Source organism: Coenobita brevimanus, chromosome 96, assembly GCF_032717465.1.
Source record: "Coenobita brevimanus isolate Jiangsu-jjx chromosome 96, ASM3271746v2, whole genome shotgun sequence".
Taxonomy (NCBI): Eukaryota; Metazoa; Arthropoda; class Malacostraca; order Decapoda; family Coenobitidae; genus Coenobita; species Coenobita brevimanus.
In genome coordinates, this window is record NC_137049.1 from 24,653,563 (window position 1) to 24,676,772 (window position 23,210).

At 41.4% G+C, this 23,210-nt stretch overlaps 1 protein-coding gene across 1 annotated transcript in view; it reads left to right on the plus strand.

Moving 5' to 3' along the window:
• Window positions 1-4,817: 4,817 nt before the first annotated feature.
• Window positions 4,818-23,210, plus strand: part of LOC145413362 (protein amalgam-like) — a 203,592-nt gene continuing 185,199 nt past the window's right edge. Inside the window, exon 1 of the mRNA XM_080283039.1 lies at window positions 4,818-4,884. Coding sequence (XP_080139165.1) covers window positions 4,830-4,884 — 55 coding nt within the window. The 5' untranslated portion in view covers window positions 4,818-4,829. The remainder of the gene's footprint in view (window positions 4,885-23,210) is intronic.

Genomic DNA, 23,210 nt, shown 5'->3' on the forward strand with positions numbered 1-23,210 from the left:
TTCACGGAGAGATCGATATATAGATAGACACTCGTACCAAACTATATAAAAGAGGGAATTTATCAAGTGGGACAGGTTTTATTCGCTATCATCATCGTCATCATCATCATCACCATCAGTATCGTCATCATCATCATCATCATCATCGTCGTCGTCGTCGTCATCGTTATTGCCATCGGTTTCGTCAAAGAGAGTAGTGAGCAAAAGGTCGCCTATGCTTTTCTTCCAAGTGTGGTAGTGGAAAGTGTTATATGACCTACACACACACACACACACACACACACACACACACACACACACACACACACACACACACACACACACACACACACACACACACACACACACACGCACGCACGCACGCACGCACGCACGCACGCACGCACGCACGCACGCACACACACACACACACACACACACACACACACACACACACACACACACGCACAAGAATGACATCATGAGAGAGATACTGTCATTATGGAGTGATGAGAAATATGGAAGCAGGACACAGTTCTTCTAGAGGATAGTCGGCGATTTTTTTGCATATTGCTGTACGTCTGAAACCTAAATAATAAAAATAATAATAATAATAATAATAATAATAATAATAATAATAATAATAATAATAATAAAATTTCACTGTAGCAATGACGACGAATAGCAGTTGATGATTTCACTGAGATTGGGAATGACCTCGAAGTGAAAGGGTCAAACTACCTGTTGTTTCCACCGTAATCAATATTTGAAAAGGTAGATAGATAGATAGATAGATAGATAGATAGATAGATAGATAGATAGATAGATAGATAGATAGATAGAGAGAGAGAGAGAGAGAGAGAGAGAGAGAGAGAGAGAGAGAGAGAGAGAGAGAGAGAGAGAGAGAGAGAGAGAGAGAGAGAGAGAGAGAGAGAGAGAGAGAGAGAGAGAGACTAGATCAGCGTAAACCTTGTAACTAGTATTAATCAGCAATACATATGAGAAAAGCCTTAAGGAGATGAGGCTTAACCTTTAGCATCTTGTATATCTCCTTAGGTTAGTGTATATCTGATTCTGGAGAGGGACGCCTTCATGTGGTGGCACTGATATAACTGGGCTGTGGAAATTCCCTGGTTATCCAAACTTCCCTCAGCTCCTTCCCTATCCCCCGAAAAGAGCATGGTGGACTGCAGGAGGGGGGCAACTTCAACCTGCAGTCCACTGAGTTCACACTGAGATGACTCAAGGGCCACAACTACTACACCTAATGATACTGCTGCTGCTGCCGCTGTTATTATTATTACTTCCACAACCACCACTACTACTACTACTATTACTACTACTACTACCACCTCCACTCCTACTACCGTTACTACTACTACTAGTACAACTACTACCACTACAACTACATTATCAACGTCCAGTAAGTTGCATAAACTACAAAAAAAAAAAAAAAAAAATCAACGCACGAACTCAGGAATAAATCGGTAAGGGGGAGGTGCAAGCGAGCCTCCTAGGACTACGAGGACACGACCCCCTCTATACTCTTCCTCGCCTTCTTCCTCCACGTCAAATCCGTCGATCGAACAGCATTTAAATATTCATCCGTATCCACCAACGGAGTGCGAGGAGCGTTCGTGTAACTTTTGACTCGAATATTAACTCTCTCAGATTCACGCTGGATTTACTACTTTATTTTTATGCTGTCTTCAGACGATTTGATTCAGCTTAGGGGAGGCTTTTGAACTAAGGGGTTAGAATAATAATATTCTCAGAGCATTGGTGTATTTACTGACGAATTCTTTATTGTCTTCAGATTTTCAGCTTGGCAGATGCACTTAATTTGTAAAAGAGTTAATTTTTCTGACTTAAATATTAAAGATTTCAGGCCAGACATCCTTACTGCTTTATTAATGATACTTGTGGTCGATTTTATTTTGCTTGAGAGAACCTCCTTATTAGTTCGTGTTGTTGGTGATTAACTCTAGTGTGTCTGGTTAAGCAGACCCATCAACCACAAACAAGCAACTGCTCCTGCAGGGCCGTCCCGTGCGGTGAATCGATGTTCCATTGCGATGGACAGGGAAGAATGTGGAGGTTTGATCCTTGGATGGACTCTGCTTCTGAGTCTCCCCACCCAGTTAACAAGGGCACCACAGTGGGCTCCACATCACCCTGTTATATGGTTACCACCCGGCGGTGTAATGGTGTCCTGGGTTACAGGAAACCATTAAGCTTGTCACTTAATACCCACATGAAGTGAAATGAAGCGCAGTAAACGTGATAGGAAAAATGGGTAAACTAGGAAGAGATTAGGGCAGACACAGAAAAAGAATGATAAAGGTGAAGGAAGAAGTAGGCAGCACTGCATCAAGTGAGTGGATGGTTGTCATCATCACCTACCACCATCCCCATTAGTAATGGTGTAGATAAAGGCTAGATCATTTGACTATTGAATATTAGCCTCCTCAGTACGATAACATATTTACTGCTTTATTGGTGTGACGTAGAGGATTTTACTTTGCTTCGGATTTCCCTCTTATTAGTAAAGATGTTGACAGACAAAGGTTATTTATCTGTTGCCAGACTCCTATTTCCACAGGCCATTCCGGGTGGCTGCCAAAAAAAAATCATCCTGATCAAACTGTACCCTACAATAGCAGAGGCTCGTACCCGCGTTTTATTGAACTGAAGTCCATTCGTTTATCCACTGAAAGGGACGTCATTCTCTCTCTCTCTCTCTCTCTCTCTCTCTCTCACACACACACACACACACACACACACACACACACACACACACACACACACACACACACACACACATCGAACGGCAGGCAAGCATTCACACGTATGCATCTACAGTCATCACCTGCTCAATATGCACACACAGACCATCACATATACACCCAGGTTCTCTCTCTCTCTCTCTCTCTCTCTCTCTCTTGTACTCCAACTCACCCATCCATTCATCTATGATCAGTCCTTCTATCCATCCATCTACCCTCGGACTCTCTCCCCCTCACACACACATCCACTATCAGGTTTTAGCTTTACAAATCCACCGATGCTGACCCTCCCATTCTGTATCGCCCCAACGTGGGTTTGTATTTTGTAACCTTGACAGAAGAAACTACTGCTGAGCCTTCGTTATCTCCCGCAAAATCTGGCCATTGTGCAGGAATTACGTGGAAGAGTCATCCGATTCGGTATTTTAAAAATCTGCAGTGGAAAGATTGAGTTCTCGTTCCTGTATAGAAAATGGAAGACTGGATAAAAGGGAGACTGGATCATTGTGTATTACTTGCGTAAGGCCGCCCAAGGTAACTTTTCTTGTTTGATCCTTCATCCTTTGTTCACTTTTTGAAACTTTGAAATAAACCAAATATTTATGAATAAATTAATATGTGGTAAGGCTCGAAGAAAATGGATTCGTTGGCTCCATTACAGAAAACAAACTACTGAGGGGTAACAATAATACTTTTGCGGGTATACTATACTTTCGGAATTTTGAATAAAATAGTTTATGCAACATCTGGGGTCCTAGGGAGTGTTTCTGAAAAGTTTCATCAAAATTGGGCTATAGGTCTAGGAGTAACTGGACAAACCCATATACAGACAAACAACGGCCCATTATTCTATAGCTTATCTCCCTTTGACTCCTTGTACCCATTCCTGTTTGACCTTTAGCAACAACATTACCCAGAGTAATTTTTCAATGCATTCAAGCCAGATGACGCTTTTATTTTATCTATCTATCTATCTATCTATATTGTATATATACAGTATATATGTATGTATTCTTACTGATCTCCATATGATTTTAAAGTAAGTAAAGACCTCCTGTAGTGATGGGTTTCTTCACTATCTGTCTAGCTACTCTGGTTAGAAAAAATACATCTTATGCTAAATATAATAGTTAGAAGATGGCAAGAAATACCACAGCTGATAATATCTATTTATACATGTATATAAGTATTTACCTGTCTATATTTATATATCTTATTTGTCTATCTACAAATATGTCTGTGTATCTGTCCATTCATATTGAAAAGAATGACAGGGAATTGTTATTTTTCTTTTTTATTTATTGACAATGGAAATCTAGAAAATATTTTACGTTGCAGCAAAAGCAAAAATGTATTTTATAAACACATGACATAATTAATGTCTGTATAATTACATTTAGGAGATAAAAATACATTAACAAGAATTAACCTTGATTATTAATATGCACGAGGAAAAAATATTGCACTATCTCGCACTTCTCCTGGAAATATGTATGTAATATCAGTAGCACACAATATGTAATTAATATCAATTTCCTGATTACAGCAATAATATAATCTCAAGCTAAGTGAAGTGGCAGACCGAAGAATATTTTGCCAGGAAAAAAAGAGAATATAAGGTTTAAAAGAGACTGGAAGCTATTGGACTAAATACACATAAGGAAAATTTGTTACACGAGGAACCAGCTGAGACCAAGGGAAAGATAGTGTTCAGCAACGAAGACAGTTAATAATAAAAATAAATACAGTGAACAGCCTGAACAAAGACAGAAAGCAGAAGAACAACCTCCATTCAAGCACACGCACGTAAAAAAGCGCAAACCAAAACACAAGAGAGAAAATGTTAGTGAGAAGGAGGAGAGGGTGAGAGTGTGTGTGCGTGTGTGAGTGTGTGTGTGTGTGAGTGGGAGGGTGTGTCTGAGTGTGTGTATGGACTCCCCACACCTCCTTCCCTCCTCCTCCTCCTCCTCTCCAGCGTGGTGTGGGCGCTGGAACTGAGAAAAAGTGTGGAACTGAGAAAATTGTGAAACTGAGAAGTGAGCGAAACGTGGTGCTGCCGGAAAGATGGAGAGCTCTGTGTGCCTCTCTCTGCTCACCCTCCTGCTCCTCACACCCAGAGGTAAGTAGATGGGATGTGTTTCTCTCTTTCTCTCTCTCTCTCTCTCTGATGTGATACGTTTTTCTCTGTCTCTCTGTCTACTGTACGGTATATACATATAGAAATACATATCTATCTATCTATCTAACTATTATATATAATGTACAGGGAAATAAAGAAAACATATCCATGTTCTTATTTCCTCTTATCTTGACATTCTGGAAGTGATTTTTAAATCATGAGTCTGATTTTTACAGGTGCCCGAGAGTTATGTTCGTACAGCTGGCGCATTTATTTCACGGATATTTCAAGTAGACGATGTCATCATACTGAAGGGGTTAGGCTGAATTTAAACATAATTTAATCTTTCCAGAACTATGATGTCTCTATTTTTAATTTATTCTTGCTACCTTCAGATGAGGTTAGTCAATTGAAGAAACACCTTGCGCACGGATGTAGTTAACTGAGTTCCTTCCTTACCCTTCACAGCGGATAGTCTCTTATAACCTGAATAAAATCATCTGGCGGAAGCAAGAATAAAACACTGAATTGTAAATGGTACCGAAGTGGTTAATGCATGGCTGAATTAAAAAAAAAAAAAACAGGAAAGAGAGAGGAATATGATCAAAACTAGGAAGTGAACTTTAGGAAAGGGAATGTATATATATTTTTTAGTCATTTCGTATTATGAAGTGAAGGTGTAGTGGTCGAGTAAAGGACTGATGATGGAAAGGACGCGAGACCGTTCCCACGCTGGAGCAAGAAATAACCTATGAATCTGACTTTTGCTACAGTCCCAAATAATCTGTCACAAAACTCAGGTATGTAAAAAAAAAAAAAAAAAAAGATAACACTAAAATACCACTCAGTAATAAGATAGGCCAACCATGTATTCAGTATGGACGGTGGGTATCAGTGTTCAAGTAGCGTCATTTGGCTTTATCTTATTTTATCGATAACTTTAAATGTGTATTAACTCTGAAAGTATGAGAGCTCGTCCCAAGGTTCATGGGGTAAATTGGCATTATTTTCGTCTGGAGACTACGTGACTGTGCTGAGAGAGGGAGAGAGAGAGAGAGAGAGAGAGAGAGAGAGAGACAGAGAGAGAGAGAGAGAATCTGAAATAAAGAAAAAAAGGTACTGTAATACTAACAAACAGGCCAACTGGTAAATAGAGGGACAGGTATGAATACACATTTCCATTTACATATTTTACCGGATCTCTGGCGCTTGTGTGTCTATGGAAATCTCCCGGGTGTAAATATATTCTTTTCTCTGACTCATCTCTTGTTCCACATTGTGCTGCTATTTCTTCCCCTTTTTTATTAACCTTTTGAGAAATATTCTTTGGGTTTCTTGGAATTAAAAGGAAACTTTGCGTTCTTGGGGTGTCTAGAACAACAGAAATATGCACAAAAACAATAACAACAATGGCACTGAGAAAAAAATTGATGACTGACCTAATATAGTAAGAGTTATAAAAATTGTACTGATACTAATACTACCACTACTATTAATACTAATACCCTGTAGTGAAAATTTTGCTGACACTGCTACTACTACTGCTACTACTACTACTACTACTACTTCTACTACTACTACCGCTACTACGACTACTACTACTACTAATAACAACAACAACAACAACAACTGTCTTGATGATGATGATGATGGCGATGATAATGATGTCGATAATGGTAATGATAATAGGGACAACAATAATAATAATAATAATAATAATAATAATAATAATAATAATCGTAATGATAATAATAATACAAATATCTATAAAAACTAACAATAACCTCTTAATGGCTCGTCTCGTCATCTCACATGGATGTTCTCTGAGGTGAAATAATTGACTTCTAATGAATGTGTTTTATAATGACGAAAATTTCAAGGACTTTATTTTTTCAGGAAGTCAATTACAGCCACGAAATTACTTCAATCTCAGACTATTAACTTTTTTTTTTTTTTTTTAAATAGGAACGTCATAATTATTTCTTTCTTGCTAACAACAGACTTTTACTGAACTTATGAATGTCTTGTAGGTATGGGTTAATTGCATTTTTATTCCCCCTAGTGTTATAGAGGGACGCCTTCACGTGGTGGCATCGATATGACCAGGCGGTGGAGCTGCCCGGTTATACAAACCGGGAAGAGAAGAGGGGAAGGAGGAGGAGGAGGAGGAGAGGAAGAAGAAGAAGAAGAAAAAGATAGAAGAGGAGGAGGAGGAGAACAAATTATTAAAATAATGATAATAATGATAATAAGAAGAAGACGGAGAAGAAGTAAAAGAAAAAGAAGATGATGATGATAAGGAATCTGGAATAAAAGATAATAAACTCATCATCTCATCATCATCTCACTGAAGGGATCATATTTAAGCTTGTTGTGCCTGGTTCCATTCTCGCCCTGCATCTCTCACTCCTTTGCACTCCTTCTGACATGTAAGCTGAGAATGGCACACACATTTCATACTCAGCTTTTCCCATTTCAAGATACGATGAAGAGAGAGAGGCAAGGCGAGATTATACGCTTTCTTTTAGCTTTTCTTTTGGGCTGCCTCCTCTGTTTTTCTGTTTATGTCTGTCCGTTTCCACCTTTTCTTATGATTATGTCAAAGAAGGAGTCCAAAGCCTAAAGTCTGAAAAATTAAATCGTTCCTAAAGAGATGTGAATAAAAATAAAGTCAGGTTCAAGATCCGTTCATTTCGAGGTACCTACATACACTACATACTGCATAAAAAAAAAAAAAAAATGGACATCATAGGAAGTGGGAAAGAGAAATTGAGGAAGTAATTTCTAGAGACGACCAGACACCTGAATGAAAGATAATTCTCGTAAACTCCTCCATTAAAAATTTGGTTAGAAAAAGGGTGTGAAGCTGTCAATCTGTCCGTCAGTGTTCTATCTGAATTTTCTGGCTGTGTGTTCGCCTGAAGCTATCTATTTCCTGGTGTCTGTCTTAATCTGTCTATTTACTAGTGTGTGTCTTAATCTGTCTATTTACTAGTGTCTGTCTGAATTTATCTATTACCTGGTGTGTCTGTCTGAATCGATCTATTTCCTTGTGTCTGTCTGAATTTATATGTATACTTGTGTCTGTCTGAGTCTGTCAATTTTCCTCCTGTGTCTGTCTGAATTTATCCATTGGTCTGCGTTTGTCTGAATTATCTGTTTGTCTTTGTTTTGTGTTTTTGTCTCGTTTTCTTTCGGCAAGTATATCTGCCTAAATCTGTTTGCCTGTGTCAGCGCTTATCTTCTTCTCTGTTTGGTCGTATCTGTCACTCTGTCTGTCTGTCTAATATTCCCTTTTAAGTCTGCTTGCTTGTTTATGAATTTGTCTTTCTTCGAATATGTTCATCCGTCTGAATGTGCTATCACTGTTTGTCTGTCCATCTATCTATCAGTCTGTATTTCAGTACATTCATTTGTCTGTCTGTCTATTTAGCTTTCCTCCGGTTTCCGCAGATTGGTCATTTGCGAATCTGTTATACGCGGTGAAAAAAAGCTGCGAACCTAATCCATTGCGCAAATTTTGACCTATCATGCGAAGGCTGAGGTCGGTTGAACGTTCCGAAAATCCCCCTAACCTTATTATTATTTTTTTCACTGATTTTGCCTCATTTCTCCGATATTTGTGACCTTTATTTAAGCAACAGTGTACCTATCCGTCTATCAGTCAATTACTTAGTCAAACAATCAGCTTGTCTATATCTATCTATTTGTCTATCAATATATCTATCTGTCCACACATCCATCTATTTGTCTGTCCGTCGGGCCAGATATTCTCTCTCTCTCTCTCTCGCTCTCTCTCTCTCTCTCTCTCTCTCTCATATTAGTATTACCCAGGAGGAAATTCAACTGTACAGCTACAGGTCAATTAATTACTTTTTCATTTGACCCAAGAGCACTGACCTCACATTTTTTTTTCTTACGTCTCACAAACTAATTTTCATGATCCAAGCTGAAAGGAATGAAATATGCAAATCTCATTCTCCTAACCCCCCCCCCAAAAAAAAGGAGAATTGCCCCCAGATTGACTAAAATTGTTCTTGAAAAATTTTATAGAGAAAAAAGATCACCGACGAAACAGCTATTGAGAGGAATAAAAAAAATCACCTTCAAAACGATTTACGAAAAAGGTAAAAATAAAAACTGCAAAAATTATTAAAGAAACACCACAAACACCGCAAATATAAAAAAAAGAAAAAAAAAACAAAATACGTTAGATTAGAAAATAATCCGTCACCAGAAACTCTTCAAAAATCACCTTCGGAAAAATATAAAGAAGAAAAAATCCACCACTACCATAGATAAAAAAAGCTATAGTTTAGAAAAAATCCCTTCCAGCAAAAGTCCTAAAGAAAACCACTGTCGAAAAATGTCAAGAAAAAAATAAAAAACAGCCAAGAACCTTCAGCAAAAAAAGGAAGTGTCAGAAAAATCCTTGCCACCGTCACTCTAAAAAAGAAGGAAAGAAAAATGAAGAAGAAAATGGGTGGTGTTGGTGGTAGCTGGAGGGGGGGCTAAAAAAAATTGTGAATATTTAATCCCCCAAACTAAGCCGCCAATCACTTGAGCCCACAGCGTCCTGGAATCTGATTGTGTGTGTGTGTTTGTATGTGTGTGTGTGTGTGTGTGTGTGTGTGTGTGTGTGTGTGTGTGTGTGTGTGTGTGTGTGTGTGTGTGTGTGTGTGTGTGTGTGTGTGTGTGTGTGTGTGTGTGTGTGTGTGTGTGTGTGTGTGTGTGTGTGTGTGTGTGTGTGTGTGTGTGTGTGTGTGTGTGTGTGTGTGTGTGTGTGTGTGTGTGTGTGTGTGTGTGTGTGTGTGTGTGTGTGTGTGTGTGTGTGTGTGTGTGTGTGTGTGTGTGTGTGTGTGTGTGTGTGTGTGTGTGTGTGTGTGTGTGTGTGTGTGTGTGTGTGTGTGTGTGTGTGTGTGTGTGTGTGTGTGTGTGTGTGTGTGTGTGTGTGTGTGTGTGTGTGTGTGTGTGTGTGTGTGTGTGTGTGTGTGTGTGTGTGTGTGTGTGTGTGTGTGTGTGTGTGTGTGTGTGTGTGTGTGTGTGTGTGTGTGTGTGTGTGTGTGTGTGTGTGTGTGTGTGTGTGTGTGTGTGTGTGTGTGTGTGTGTGTGTGTGTGTGTGTGTGTGTGTGTGTGTGTGTGTGTGTGTGTGTGTGTGTGTGTGTGTGTGTGTGTGTGTGTGTGTGTGTGTGTGTGTGTGTGTGTGTGTGTGTGTGTGTGTGTGTGTGTGTGTGTGTGTGTGTGTGTGTGTGTGTGTGTGTGTGTGTGTGTGTGTGTGTGTGTGTGTGTGTGTGTGTGTGTGTGTGTGTGTGTGTGTGTGTGTGTGTGTGTGTGTGTGTGTGTGTGTGTGTGTGTGTGTGTGTGTGTGTGTGTGTGTGTGTGTGTGTGTGTGTGTGTGTGTGTGTGTGTGTGTGTGTGTGTGTGTGTGTGTGTGTGTGTGTGTGTGTGTGTGTGTGTGTGTGTGTAAGGACTAAGTGGCACAGGAGGCTTCGTATTACCTCACTCTGCATATGACACCTTAATGATCCGTATATTATTCATTTCGATTTAATACCGCCATATTTTACGAATTTAGAACCGCAAGCTAGGTAGGGCGGAAGCTTTCGTAACATCACTTCCTTAGCGTTTTGTTAGAAGAATCAGCTATATGCTGAAAATTGGCCTAGAGTATATTAAGAGAGTGAAGTAACCAGGATAATTTAGAATACTCAGAATTTGCTTAGAATATAATGAAAGGATGGAAATGAATTAAGCCAGAAGGGTATTATGAATAAACTTAGAATAAATGATGGACTGAAGAACGTAAGAATACACTGAGTTAGCTTAGAATGAAGGGATGCAGGAGTTAGGTTTTATTAGATAAGTAATATATTCTGGCCTAGATTAAATGAGAGACTGGAAGATGCATCATATATGTTTTGAGTTGGATTTGAAGATAATGAAGGATTGCAGGAGCTAGGATAATTTAGAGGAGTATACATAGTTGCCTTAGAATGAATGGAAGACTAAAGGATGTAAGGATACGTGCCGTGAGTTGGTTAAGGATAAAATGAAAGGGGGTCAGTAAGAGGCGGCTTAGAATGCATGGTAGGAGGCCAGGATAAGATCTTACGAAGTCCTTTTGTCGGCACCACTCCAAAAAACTCTCAGGAAATAGAAGAAAATAAGAAAAAAAAAAAGAAAGACAAAATAAAAGTAACTAAATAATATACAGATCCCCAAACTTTTAATCAATATTCAAGCGTTCAATCGTACCTTTGACTAGAGGTTGTGGAGAGGGACGCCTTCCCGTGGTGGCACAGATACAACAGGGTAGCTCCGCCGGCCTGTTATACAAACGTCCCTCAACTCCCTTCCCTCTATCCTCCTAAAACGGGATGGTGGACTGGAGTTGAAGGGCACCATAAACTTGCAGTCCACAGGGTTCACGTTCAGATAAGCTTAGGACAACAACAGCAACAACAACAACAACTACTACTATTACTACCACAGCTACTACTACTACTACTATTACTACTTCTGCTACTGCTGCCATCACTGTTTCTTATTTTGGAAAGAAAGACAGGGACTGTATAAAATCTTCAGAGAGTATTTTTTCTTTACAGACCAGATCTTATTTACGAGAAAAACATTTTGGTAAGTCATTTTGTATCGCAAGAAAACGAGAAAAGGCTAGTCACAATCTCTGTCTGTCTGTCTGTCTGTCTGTCTGTCTGTCTGTCTGTCTGTCTCTTACACGTCCGACTCTGGGCATAAGCCTTAACAGCCAGTTTCCTGAGGCCCAGCACTTCTCCAACATACCATACACCTTCACATGTCACCACTTCTGCGCTAACACCCACCGTCCATATGAAATACATGCTTGGTCCTCCTTCAAATACAAATCCGAGCTAGGGCAGAATATCGATCGTGAGGCTGGTTGTAAATTTTGAGTCTTCTTCGTGTATCGCCCGAAAGTCGTATTATGTTCCTTGATGTTCTCTAAATGCATTTTGGGAGCTCGTCAGGGTCGTAAAGCTGAGTCGTTGGCTGTGGTGGAAGGGCAGGGGGACTTTGGAGGTTGCTAGGTGGTGGTGGAGGGTGAGGGAGAGGGAGAGGGGGTCGTGGAGGGGGTCATGGAGAAGGGGGAGAGGAGAGGGGGTCGTGGAGGTGAGGTCAGGGGAGAGGGGGTCGTGGAGGTTGGGTAAAGGGAGGAAGGGTCGTGGGGCTGAGGGAAAGGGAGAGGGGTCGTGTTGGTAGTAGTTACAGTGGTAGTGGTGGATTGATGACTGAAGGAAATGGTAGTGATGGTGGTCGGGGCGAAGAGTTGGAGATGTCGTGCTGGTGGTGGTGATGGTCGTTGTTGTGGTGACACTGAGAGTAATAATGGTAGTGGTAGGCCGGGGGGGGGGGCTGTAGCTGTGGTTGTAGTTAATGGTAGTGATGCTAGAGGTCAAGAGATGTTTGTGAGAGAAGTGGCGATAGTGGTGGTTATGGAGGGAAGGGGAGGGGATTTGTGGTGATGGTAGTCGTGATGGTGGTGGTGGTGGTGGCAGTGATGGTATTGGTGGTGATGGTGGTGGTGATGATGACAGAATTGTGATTGTTTAGTAGTTTGGAAAGGAAAAAGGTGTGTGTGTGTGTGTGTGTGTGTGTGTGTGATGGTGGTGGTGGTGAGGGAGGCTGAGGAGGTGAGGAGGGTGGTTGTACCTGTAGTGGTGGTGATGATGGTGGTGGTGGTGGGAGTTGGAGGGGAAGGTGGGGGGCGGTGATTATGGCTGTGGCGATATACCGTATGATGAAGGAGTAACTGAATGGAAAACAATTTACTACACACTTTAATCTGAACGAGAGCAGCAATATTAAATACATAACGATATTGCGCTGTTACTATACTTAATATGATCTGCATGAGAGAAAAACACTCAGTGAAATTACATGATATTCAGCCACGATCATGTTTAGCTGGGAACTGGAGGCTTGATACTATTCCAGGAAACTATAAATATCAACTTCGATTATCATATCCGTTGCTTTGCTGGGGAAAAAGTTTGTCAGTAATCTTTAATCGCTTTTTCTTAGCTGTAATATGACTGGTTTATTGCTAAATATATATTAAGCGTCATAGTAGTATGCCTTTTAAAAATTTTGTATAGGTCTACCTAGATCAGATCCCCTCGTGGTCTACTCTTTGGTAAGTTAGACAGAATTTATCTCCTCTGAACCTCACTGTAATAGGTTAACCCTCAGTAAGTGGGGGGAGGTGTTAAGATATTCGGCGAGGAGATTGGAGGGAGGAAGGGAGAGACGAGGGAGGTAGAAGACAGAGGCAGGGAGAGGTTGGAAGAGGTGTGGAAAGGGTCGAAGGGGGATGATGGGGGGAGAAGAAAGGTTGAATTGGGGATAGGGAGAATAGCTTTTACGGCAAGAGAGTAGGGAGGGATGAAGGGAAAGGGAGAAGAGAGAAGGAAGGAAGGTGAGGGGAGAGGATGGGAAGGGGAGCTAAGGGGAGAGAGGAAAAGGGAACAAGAGGGGAGAAGGGAGAAAGAAGAGGGCGGAGGAGAGATGGGGATAGGGAAGGGAGAGAGAGAAGGAAGGGGTGTAATACAGGAGGGGAGATGTGGAAGAAGGGAGAGGGGAGGAGGGTAGAAGTGGAGGAACGATATGTAGGAATGGAGAGGGGAGGAGGGTTGAAGAGAGGGTGAATGGAGGAAAGGAGAGAGGGGGGCGCGTAGGAAAGAGAAAGGGAAGGAGGGTGCAATCCAGGAAGGGAGGGTGGGGAGGGCAGAGAGTAGTGGAAAACGAAGTGAAAGAGAGACAGGGAAGAGACAGAAGGGGAAGAGGGACGAGGGGAGAGGTGAGGGTGGGGGAAAGGAGGTACGAAGAGGAATGAAACTAGAATGCAAGGTGGGAGGGTGCTGGGCTGTGAGTGGGAGGGGAAAGGGAGAGAAGTGGAGGTTAAAGCAAGGAGGAGTGAAGAGGAGAGAGAAAGGGCAGCAGAAGGGGGATGGGGGAGTTGAGGAAAGGAGAGGGGAGAGAAGTAGGATGTATAGTGGGAGGAAAAGGAGAGAGGAGGGAAGGAACGAAGAGAAGGGAGGCGAGAAGAGACGGAAGGGGGCAGGAAGGAGGGATTCAGTGAGAGTGGAGGGGGTGGTAAGGGGAGGGGAGGAGAGTGGTGGGGGCGGTTGGGGATGGGAGGAGGGCAGGCGGTGGGTGGGGGGCGCTGAGATCCTTGGCCTAACTTCCCCCAAACGTGACGTGTGTGGCTTAGACAAGTTTTCTGCAGGAAGCTCTTTGTGTCCCAGTTGACGAGAGTTGTAACCACCAAAATAGAACGCAACACTAGCCCACAAAATATTTTATGTGCCTTGACGAGCGGTACTGAAGTAGCTTTAGATAAGTATATTAGCCGAAGTAAGGGTAGATGTGGTAGAGTGGATAGAACAGTGGGTTGCCATCATCAAGAATGCAAGTCTTCATCAATCAATCAATCTTCCACGCGACTCACTGACATGTCATAAAAACACCCCCCTATATCATCGCTTCAATTCTGAATGAGACATCCTTATCATGTATTCAACAGGGACGCTAGGTTTTAGTGCTGAAACGGTGACATGAAGGCGTGGCATGTAGAAAGGCTGCTGGGCCTCAGAGAATGGGCTGTCTAGTCTGGCATGTAGAAAGGCTGCTGGGCCTCAGAGAAAGGGCTGTCTAGTCTGGCATGTAGAAAGGCTGCTGGGCCTCAGAGAATGGGCTGTCTAGTCTATGCGCAAGGAAAAAAAAAAGTTCTGACCCCTCTCTTACAATAGATCTTTCCATAAATACACATGACAACAGGGAGTTTTTTCTTATACACACAAGGAGACAAAGGCCGCAAGCCTGCGAAAAGAAGTCATATATGAGAGAACTGTCAATAAGGGGACAAAAATCAAGATCCGTTCTCGTCGAGATCCTGAAAAGAGTGGAGGTCATAGCCAGAAGAAAATATAGACTGACAAGGACAATTTTAAAGTTGGCATATATGAGTGACTGAGAGTATCGATTAACGCTTGTACTGGAGAACTGAACAGAAAGATATGAAAATACTGTTCAGTGACACAAATACCATAAAACATATTCACAAGTACTAACTGTCCAAACAGCTCAGCCAGAGTCGTGAAAAAATCCCCTTCAGAAAAAAAACTCAGGAACTTTCAAACCACTTCTCGCGCGACAAAACGGCAGTGTGGCTCAGTTTTTTTTTTTTTTTTTTTTTTTTTGCCAACGAAAGTGCTGCGGTTTGATGAAGACAAAACTCTCAAAGTCTCCGGCAACTTAGTTTTGAAATCTTATTCGGCTCTGACGCTGAGAGACTCTCCAGAGCTTCGCCGAATTTAGCGGTAATCCGTTCGAGGTTTTCCCGTCCCTCCTCTTCTCTCTGTTTTTCCCTGTTGGTTCTGTTTTCTTCGTCAGTCCTTTCTCAGCCTGTTTTACCCCTGGTCGCTAATTTCTCTCTCTCTCTCTCCTTCTTTCTTTCTCTCTCTCTCTCTCTCTCTCTCACTCTCTCCAATATTTATATATCTGTTTACCTATCCATCCATCAATCTCTCTATCTATCTATCTATCTATCAGTCTATCTGTCTATCTACTTATCCATCCATCTATTAGTCTATCTGTTTATCTATCTATCTGTCTATCTATCTGTCTGTCTATCTACCTATTTATAATTACTTTTTGCCTTCGCTGCTTTTCCCCTCGCTCCCACTCCCCCTCCCCCCCTCTCTCTCTCTCTCTCTCTCTCTCTGTCCACCCCTTCGTGTCCCTATCCACGCCTCTGCTTTTCGTCCTCCTATCCCACCGTCTTTTAGCACTACCACCACAGCGGGAGATTATTGATTACCGAGTTACGCGCGTCTCAGCCCGCGATAAAAGTTTCCTCCCTCGCCGACACTGCTTTCGACACGCAGGGGGATTAAACTTACGCCCCCTGAATACAAACTTAGCGAAAGCCTGGGTGTTGACGGAATGGGAGGCTGGCGGAATAGGAATCAGCGGGGAAGAGGAATTTGATGGAACTGATGCTTGCTGGGATAGAACCTGAGAGGGAAGGGGATGGAGTGAAATGTGAGAGAGAATTGTTTTGCCGGAAGAGAAGTTTGACGGAACAGAGCCGAGCAGGAAAACAGATCTGACGAACCAGATTTTGAAAGAAGGTAGATTTGACGGGATGGAGGCTAAATGGAGCCGATCTTAGCAGCGAAATAGATCTGCTGAATAGACCTTGGCGGGATAATAGATTTGACGGAATAGAAGTTTTGCGGATTTTAGTGGAGAATTAGATTTGACGGATTAGCTTCGCGAAATGGGTTTTACCAAGGAAATAGACTTGGCCTAGAAGTCTGGCGGAATAGATCTAAGCAGAGGAATAGCTTTGACGGAAGAGAAATAGGCTACGGTTACTTCACCACAATGACATACTTTTATTTAATCACCCTATTTACAGACGATCACATTAAGCACCGGAGAGCTTTTTCGAAATTTGGGGGCTAAATAAAGCCTTAATTAACTCCTTCACTACTAGAGATCCTTCCCAAGTTGAGCTAAATACGCCCGATAATAACATGATCAAACTTAAAATATCAAGTTACTGAAAACAATGGTCTAAATTGCGAAGCTGTACAGTAGAGAAGCCCAAAATTTTTACGATGATTTCTAGAGAACGTGGCAAGGATAGTGTGACTGATTTTTTGTGTATCGTTGCTGACTTCACTCGGTAACGTGGGATGCATGCTGATTCGACAACCATATAAACATCCCATTAATATCATTCAAAACTCAGGGACTTTCCTTCCCCTTGGCGGCAGTACGGTCATTAATCCTGGGCTGACAGAATATAGCATAACCTGAATGGACGGAAGGGAACTCATGAGCAAGACATAATAGATCTTTGGTTAACAGAAGAGAAACACACGGAATTGACGGGAGGGAAGCTTAGCGGAGGTATAGGGTATTTCTCTGGTTGATGGAAGAGAAATTTGTGATAGAGTTAGGTGAGGTAGATGAGGCGGAGAGGTGAGGTGGGGGAAAGAAGGTGAGGAGGGAGAGAGGAGGTGAGAAGGGGGAGAGGAGGTGAGGAGGGGAAGAGAAGGTGAGGAAGTGGACTGGTAGGTTAGGTGACAATGACGAAGAGAAGGGCAGGGATGAGGAGGGAAGGTTAGGGCAGGTGAGATGAGGTGAGTACAAAGGAGTAAGAAGGATAGAAAACAATATGGATCTAATGGTCTTGTCAAGGCTATTAGTGACAAAGATGGCTATTATAGTGGAACATGAGTTGAAGATAGGAGAAGAAAGGGATGGGAAAGCGAGGGGAGGAAGAGGAAATGATGTAAGGTGAGGTGAAGTGAATGGAAGCAATGTGAAGTGTGGTGATGTGAGAACTCATGTACTGTAAGGTCAGGTGAGGTGGAGATGGGGGAGAAGAGGTGAGGGCTGTCGGGTTAAGTGAGGTGAGGTGAAGTGAGGAAGGTAAGATGTGGTGAGATCTGATGAAGGAGAGGAAAGAAGTGGTAAGGTGTGATGAGAGAGGAGAAGGAAGAGAGGAAAGAAGATGGAAAACGTGGCAAGGCAGAGGAAAGGATGTGAGGTGATACTGTGGGAGGTGAGGTGAAGTTAGGTGGGTGTGGGGTTAGGTGAGGTGAGGTGAGGGGAAGGGAGGTGAGGTCAGGTTAGGTGAGTGTTGGCATCCAGGGCGACATGCAAGCGAGATGGCGCAGCTACACTGGAAAAGTCTCGTGTTAATACTGCAGGCTCGATAAAACCCTTTGCGCAGTTACCCAGGATTTTCACCCGGCAGATTTACCTCTCCGCCGCCTACCCTTTCTGTCTGCTGAATAAAATCGTCTGAAGTTAATTTGTGTCTGCTGAGTGAAGTCGTCCCAAGTAACGTTTTCTGTCTCTTGAACAGAATCGTCTGAATCAGTGTGAATATAATGTTTAAGTCTGAGCACTTTTGTGAGGATTTATTTAGAATCCTATTTATCCATTAAGTAGGGGCCTTCTCCGCTGAATTACATCGCTTGAAGTTAGTAGAATTAGATAAACTAATCTGAGCATCGAAGTTGAGTGATAGATAAAAACATGGATAATTTGAGTAGACAGAAGAAAGGCTTCCTTGTATGTTTTTGTGTGTTAGAATCTGGGTATAGATTTAACAATCCGTTCCCTGAGGCCTGCCATTCCCCCTCATGTCACCTCCTTGGCGCTAATACCCACCGTCCATAACGAATACATGGTGGGAGGATCTCATTCAGGATAGGTATAATGATAGTAGTGTGGGTGGTTTTTATGACATGTCGGTGGGTCTCGAGGAAGATCAGTGAATTCAGTTTTAACGAATTTCAAACACATAGACTTCCCTGCCGCAGCCTGGAATCGAACACGGCTCCTTTCAGACAGCAGACCTCTTCTCTAACCACTTGTCCACCACCTCCCTGTAGGGGTTAATCTAGACATCCATAATTGTTGCTTTTCTGATCATACCAAAGTGAGTTCTCCAAGATTACACGAGTTGCTTAAACTTCTCGTGGTCAGGTCAGCTCTTAAAATTTACTTAAACTTCTCATGGTCAGGCCATCTCTTAAAATTTACCTAAACTTCTCGTGGTCAGGCCAACTCTTAAAATTTACTTAAACTTCTTATGGTCAGGTCGGCTCTTCAAATTTTCTTAAACTTCTTATGGTCTGGTCAACTCTTAAAACTTACTTAAACTTCTCGTGGTCAGGTCAGCTCTTAAAACTTGCTTAAACTTCTCATGGTCAGGTCAGCTCCTAAAATTTACTTAAACTTCTCATGGTCAGGTCGGCTCTTAAAATTTACTTAAACTTCTCGTGGTCAGGTCGGCTCTTAAAATTTACTTACACTTCTCGTGGTCAGGCCAACTCTTAAAATTTACTTAAACTTCTCATGGTCAGGTCGGCTCTTAAAATTTACTTAAACTTCTCACGGTCAGGCCAACTCTTTGAATTTACTTATACTTCTCGATGGTCAGGCCAGCTCTTAAAATTTACTTAAACTTCTCGTGGTCAGGCCAATTCTTAAAATATTCTGTTCTAGCTAACGCCAAGCAATTTTATTCACCTGATAATGAGTCAAAGAAATCAGAAAGTGTTAATACCAATGCTATTAACCCTCTCACGGTCAGGATAAGTCTTGTAGTCTATTCTAGCCAGGCTATTTCATTCGGCTGAGAGTTATTGGAGCCTGAGAGTTTTAATATTATCGGCGGCCCTAGAAAGAGTAAAAATATAAGAACACACTTTGCATTTTGATGAGGCCTTGCGCGTTACCTGACGTCCCATCTAAATTCTATCAGAGTGTTTTGCAAAAGATAAAGGTGAGTGTCTTTTAAAAACTGCAGATATATAAAGCTTCCGAATATTCGAAAATGAAGCCTGAAAATGTTGCAAAAATAAAAATATTCTAAAAAAAAACAATAATATTGGAAAGTGTCATGAAAATATTGCAATTATTCAATAATCATGAAGAATTAAATAATACATATTCATTATTTGAAACAAAACTGCTGTAAACTAAAACGTTTAAAGAGAAAATTCCCTAAGATGGTTTTCCAAGCACATTCAGCTCCTATGACTCACTCTTAACTGATTGAAATCATCTGAAGTTAGCCGGAAAAAAATACTGGAGATGTTGCAGCTTTGAAAGGGCTACGAGAAAAAGTGTCTTGAAAAGTAGCAGAAATAAAGTTTTGAACATAACTGCTATAAAACAAAGGAGTGTTGTGAGGAAACATCAAAATATAGAATTCTTCAAAATAAAATAAAGAAAAAGAAACAAGTACCATGTGAAGAGCGTTGACCCTTTAGTACAAAGACGGATTTATTAGCTTATTCTCGCTCCCTCCTGCAAATTTTATTCAGTGTACGGAAAGCTCCCTATCCTTGTTGCTGTGGAGTCAGGCTTATCTGAACCGTGAACCCAGTGAACTGCAGGATTACGCTGTCCATCTCCTGCATTCCACCACCCTCGCCTTGGCTAGGATAGTAGTTGAGGGACGTTTGTATACCCAGGCAGAGGAACCACCCGCTGCTTGCATGGGATAGGGAGGTAGTTGAGGGACGTTTGTATAACCAGGCAGAGGAGCCGCATGGTTATATCGGTGCCACCACATGAAGGCGTCTCTCTCCAGCATCACTCCGTGTCGTGACGTCATGAAAAAAAAACTATATAAATTCTCCAGCTCAAAATTTTTCTCATAATTTGCATAAAGTTGAAGTCGATTTGATGCAGCAGTACTTGGAAAAAAATACGTTTCTTAGTGAAGGAATTGAATATGCCCAGGAAAACTACAAGAAGTAATGGAGTGTCTTGGAAAATAATGCAAAAAAAAAAAAGTATATAATTAAAGGGTGCCTTGAAATGAGTAAACAATATGGATGTGACCTAAGAAAATAAAAAAAGAAGAAGAAAAAGATGACATTATTTTGTGGAAGATATAAAAGTGAAAAATTAAAAAAAAAAAAAATGTTTTGTCAGAGCTCAAAAATAGGGAGTGTCCGAGAGAGAATAAGGATGATGCTGCCCGTGTGATTCGATTTAATTTTGTGTATCTTCCATTTTTTTATTCAGCAGTTAGGCCTATAGAATTCTAAAATCTTGAATAAGGAGGAAGAGGAGAGAAAATAAGATGAAAATGAAGAGGATGGAGATGAGGATGAGGATGAGGACGGGGAACAAGAGGACAGGGAGGAGGAAAAGGAGGAAGAGGAGAAGGATGAGGATAAGGAGGATGAGGATGAGGAAGATGAGGATGAGGAAGAGGAGGATGAAGATGAGGAAGAGGAGGATGAGGATGAGGACAAGGAGGATGAGGAATAAGAGGAGGGGAAAGAAGAGGAAGAGGAGGGGAAGGAGAGGGAGAGAAAGTGAAGGAGGAAAAGAAGGAGGAGGAGAGGAGTAGAGGAGAAAGAGGCGGAGAACGATGAGGCAGAGAAAATGAGAGGATGAAGGAGCAGAGGGAAGAGGAGGAGGAAAAAAAGTAGGGCAGAAGTAGGAGGAAGGAAGGAAGACACCGTAAGATTGGATTCTGTTCAATATATATCAAATTTTTTCATTCAGCAGTTTAAGCCAACAAAATTTTGAAGCTTTGCATACGAATGAATGTGTGGCCTATTTTTTGGTGGTACTGTGAAGGTAGTTCTCCCCTCTTTTTTTTTTTTTTTCCTGTAATGATACTCTTCCTACTTTTGTGCTTTCTCCTTTTTTTTATCATGATAATTTCCCTACATTTGCGTTTTTTTCTGTAATGATATTTTTCCTAGTTTAGTGCTTTGTCCTTTCTCTTAATATCGTTTCCCTACATTTGCGTTTTATGTCGTATTTTCTGTAATGATGCTTTTCCTCGCTTAGTGCGTTTTTTCTTTTTTTTTTTATATAATTTTAGTTTCCATACTTTGGCGTTTTTTTATTCGTTTCTTCAGTAATGATGCTATTCCTTTTTTCTCTTTTTTTTCTTGATAAGCCCCCTTCATGCTCGGCACAGCTGTTCTATTCTCTTTTATCTAACATCAGGCGATTTAATGATTTTAGAGTAAATTCTGGGAAGCTATAAGTGTTAATACTGTCACCAAGAACTCTCTCATGGTCCGGATAACTCTGATAGTCTGTTCTGGGTCAACGAAGGAGTGGGTGATGGATGGATGGATCGATTATTATTATTATTATTATTATTATTATTATTATTACTATAATTATTACTGTTGTTGTTGTTGTTGTTGTTTTGTTGTTGTTGTTGTTGTTGTTACTAGTACTGCTACTACTACTATCACCGCTACAACTACTACTACTGCTATTGCTGAGTAGGTTCATTTTTGCTCTACACTGTGGTCCTTGTATCTCCTGGACTAAAAAAACAATTATTTAACTAAATCCCCTTACTGTTATTATCAATGGGCTTGTTATCGATGGAATAACTCTGTCCTGCAAGTGACAAATGGGTGATGAAATAAATATATACGCGTGTGGATGTTATTGTCTGTGAGATGATGAAAAATGTGGAGGATTTGAATGATGAGTGACTGAGTGTATTTTCCATTTCATAGTGCACTCTGTTGAATAAGGAGGAAGAGGAAATAAAATGAAAGGAGGAGGAGGAGGGGGAAGAGGATGAGGATGAGGATGAGAATGAGGATGAGGATGAGGAGGAGAAGGAGGAGGAGGAGGAGGAGGAGGAGGAGGAGGAGGAGAAGAAGGAGGAGGAGGAGCAATATTATATTCGTCGCCTTTCATCTAATTAGTAATGAAAGGATATTAGTAACAAGAGTGGTAATTGATTATATACTCGAAGCTGACTCAAGTAAATTCAGTAGTGGTATACTTTAAATAAATGGCTAATATTACTAAGCTGATGTATTATGGATATAGTAAATCATTCATTGTGAGGAAGATGAAAGATATATTAATTCTGTGTGGGTTTTATCGTGCTATGTATAGGCAGTGAAAATCTGAGTGCACTGGAGGTTTCGGTACATTTATGGTTTTTCTTTTTTTTTTTTTGCCTGAGAAGCTTCGTTGATCAGAGAGAGAGAGAGAGAGAGAGAGAGAGAGAGAGAGAGAGAGAGGGAAACAGGACCGCCGCGGAATTGGAGCGTTTCTTGTGTCACCTTGAGGAGCCGATGGTGCACTGGATAGCACACTCAGCTAGGAAGTGGAAAGATCCGAGTTCGATTCCTTGGCCAGTCAGACTCATGTACAGTCTATTTCCCCTAATAACTGTTGTTCTAGCAGCACAATTAGAAACCTGGGTGTAAAATGGACTGGTGTGTGTTGTAATCTAGAGAAATGGGTTTTGGCAAATATATACTGTTTTTATGAACCCTAGTGCAGTCAATAGGCTTATAAATCTTTTCTTCTTCCTCCTCCTTTTACTTCTTTTTCTTTCTTTCTTTCTTTCTTTCTTTCTTTCTTTCTTCTTCTTCCTCTTCTTCATCTTCTTCCGACTCACTTATTTTACTCACTCACAAGGTTCTATACCTGGACCAGACATCAAGCAACAATACCCTATGTTAACCCTTCCAGACCCTACCCTACACTACCTTACCCTACCCTACCTTACCCTACCCTACCCTACTCCACCCTGTTTTACCCTATCCAACCATACTCTTCCTCGCCCTGCCTTACACTACCTAATTCTACCCTACCGTACACTATCTTATCCTGCCCTACTCTTACTTACCTTTCCTGACTCAACCCAGCCATACCCTACCCTACCATACCTTACCCCACATTACTTTACCTTTTCCTACCCTACCCTACTCTACCCTACCCTACCCTGCACTGCCCTGCCCTGCTCT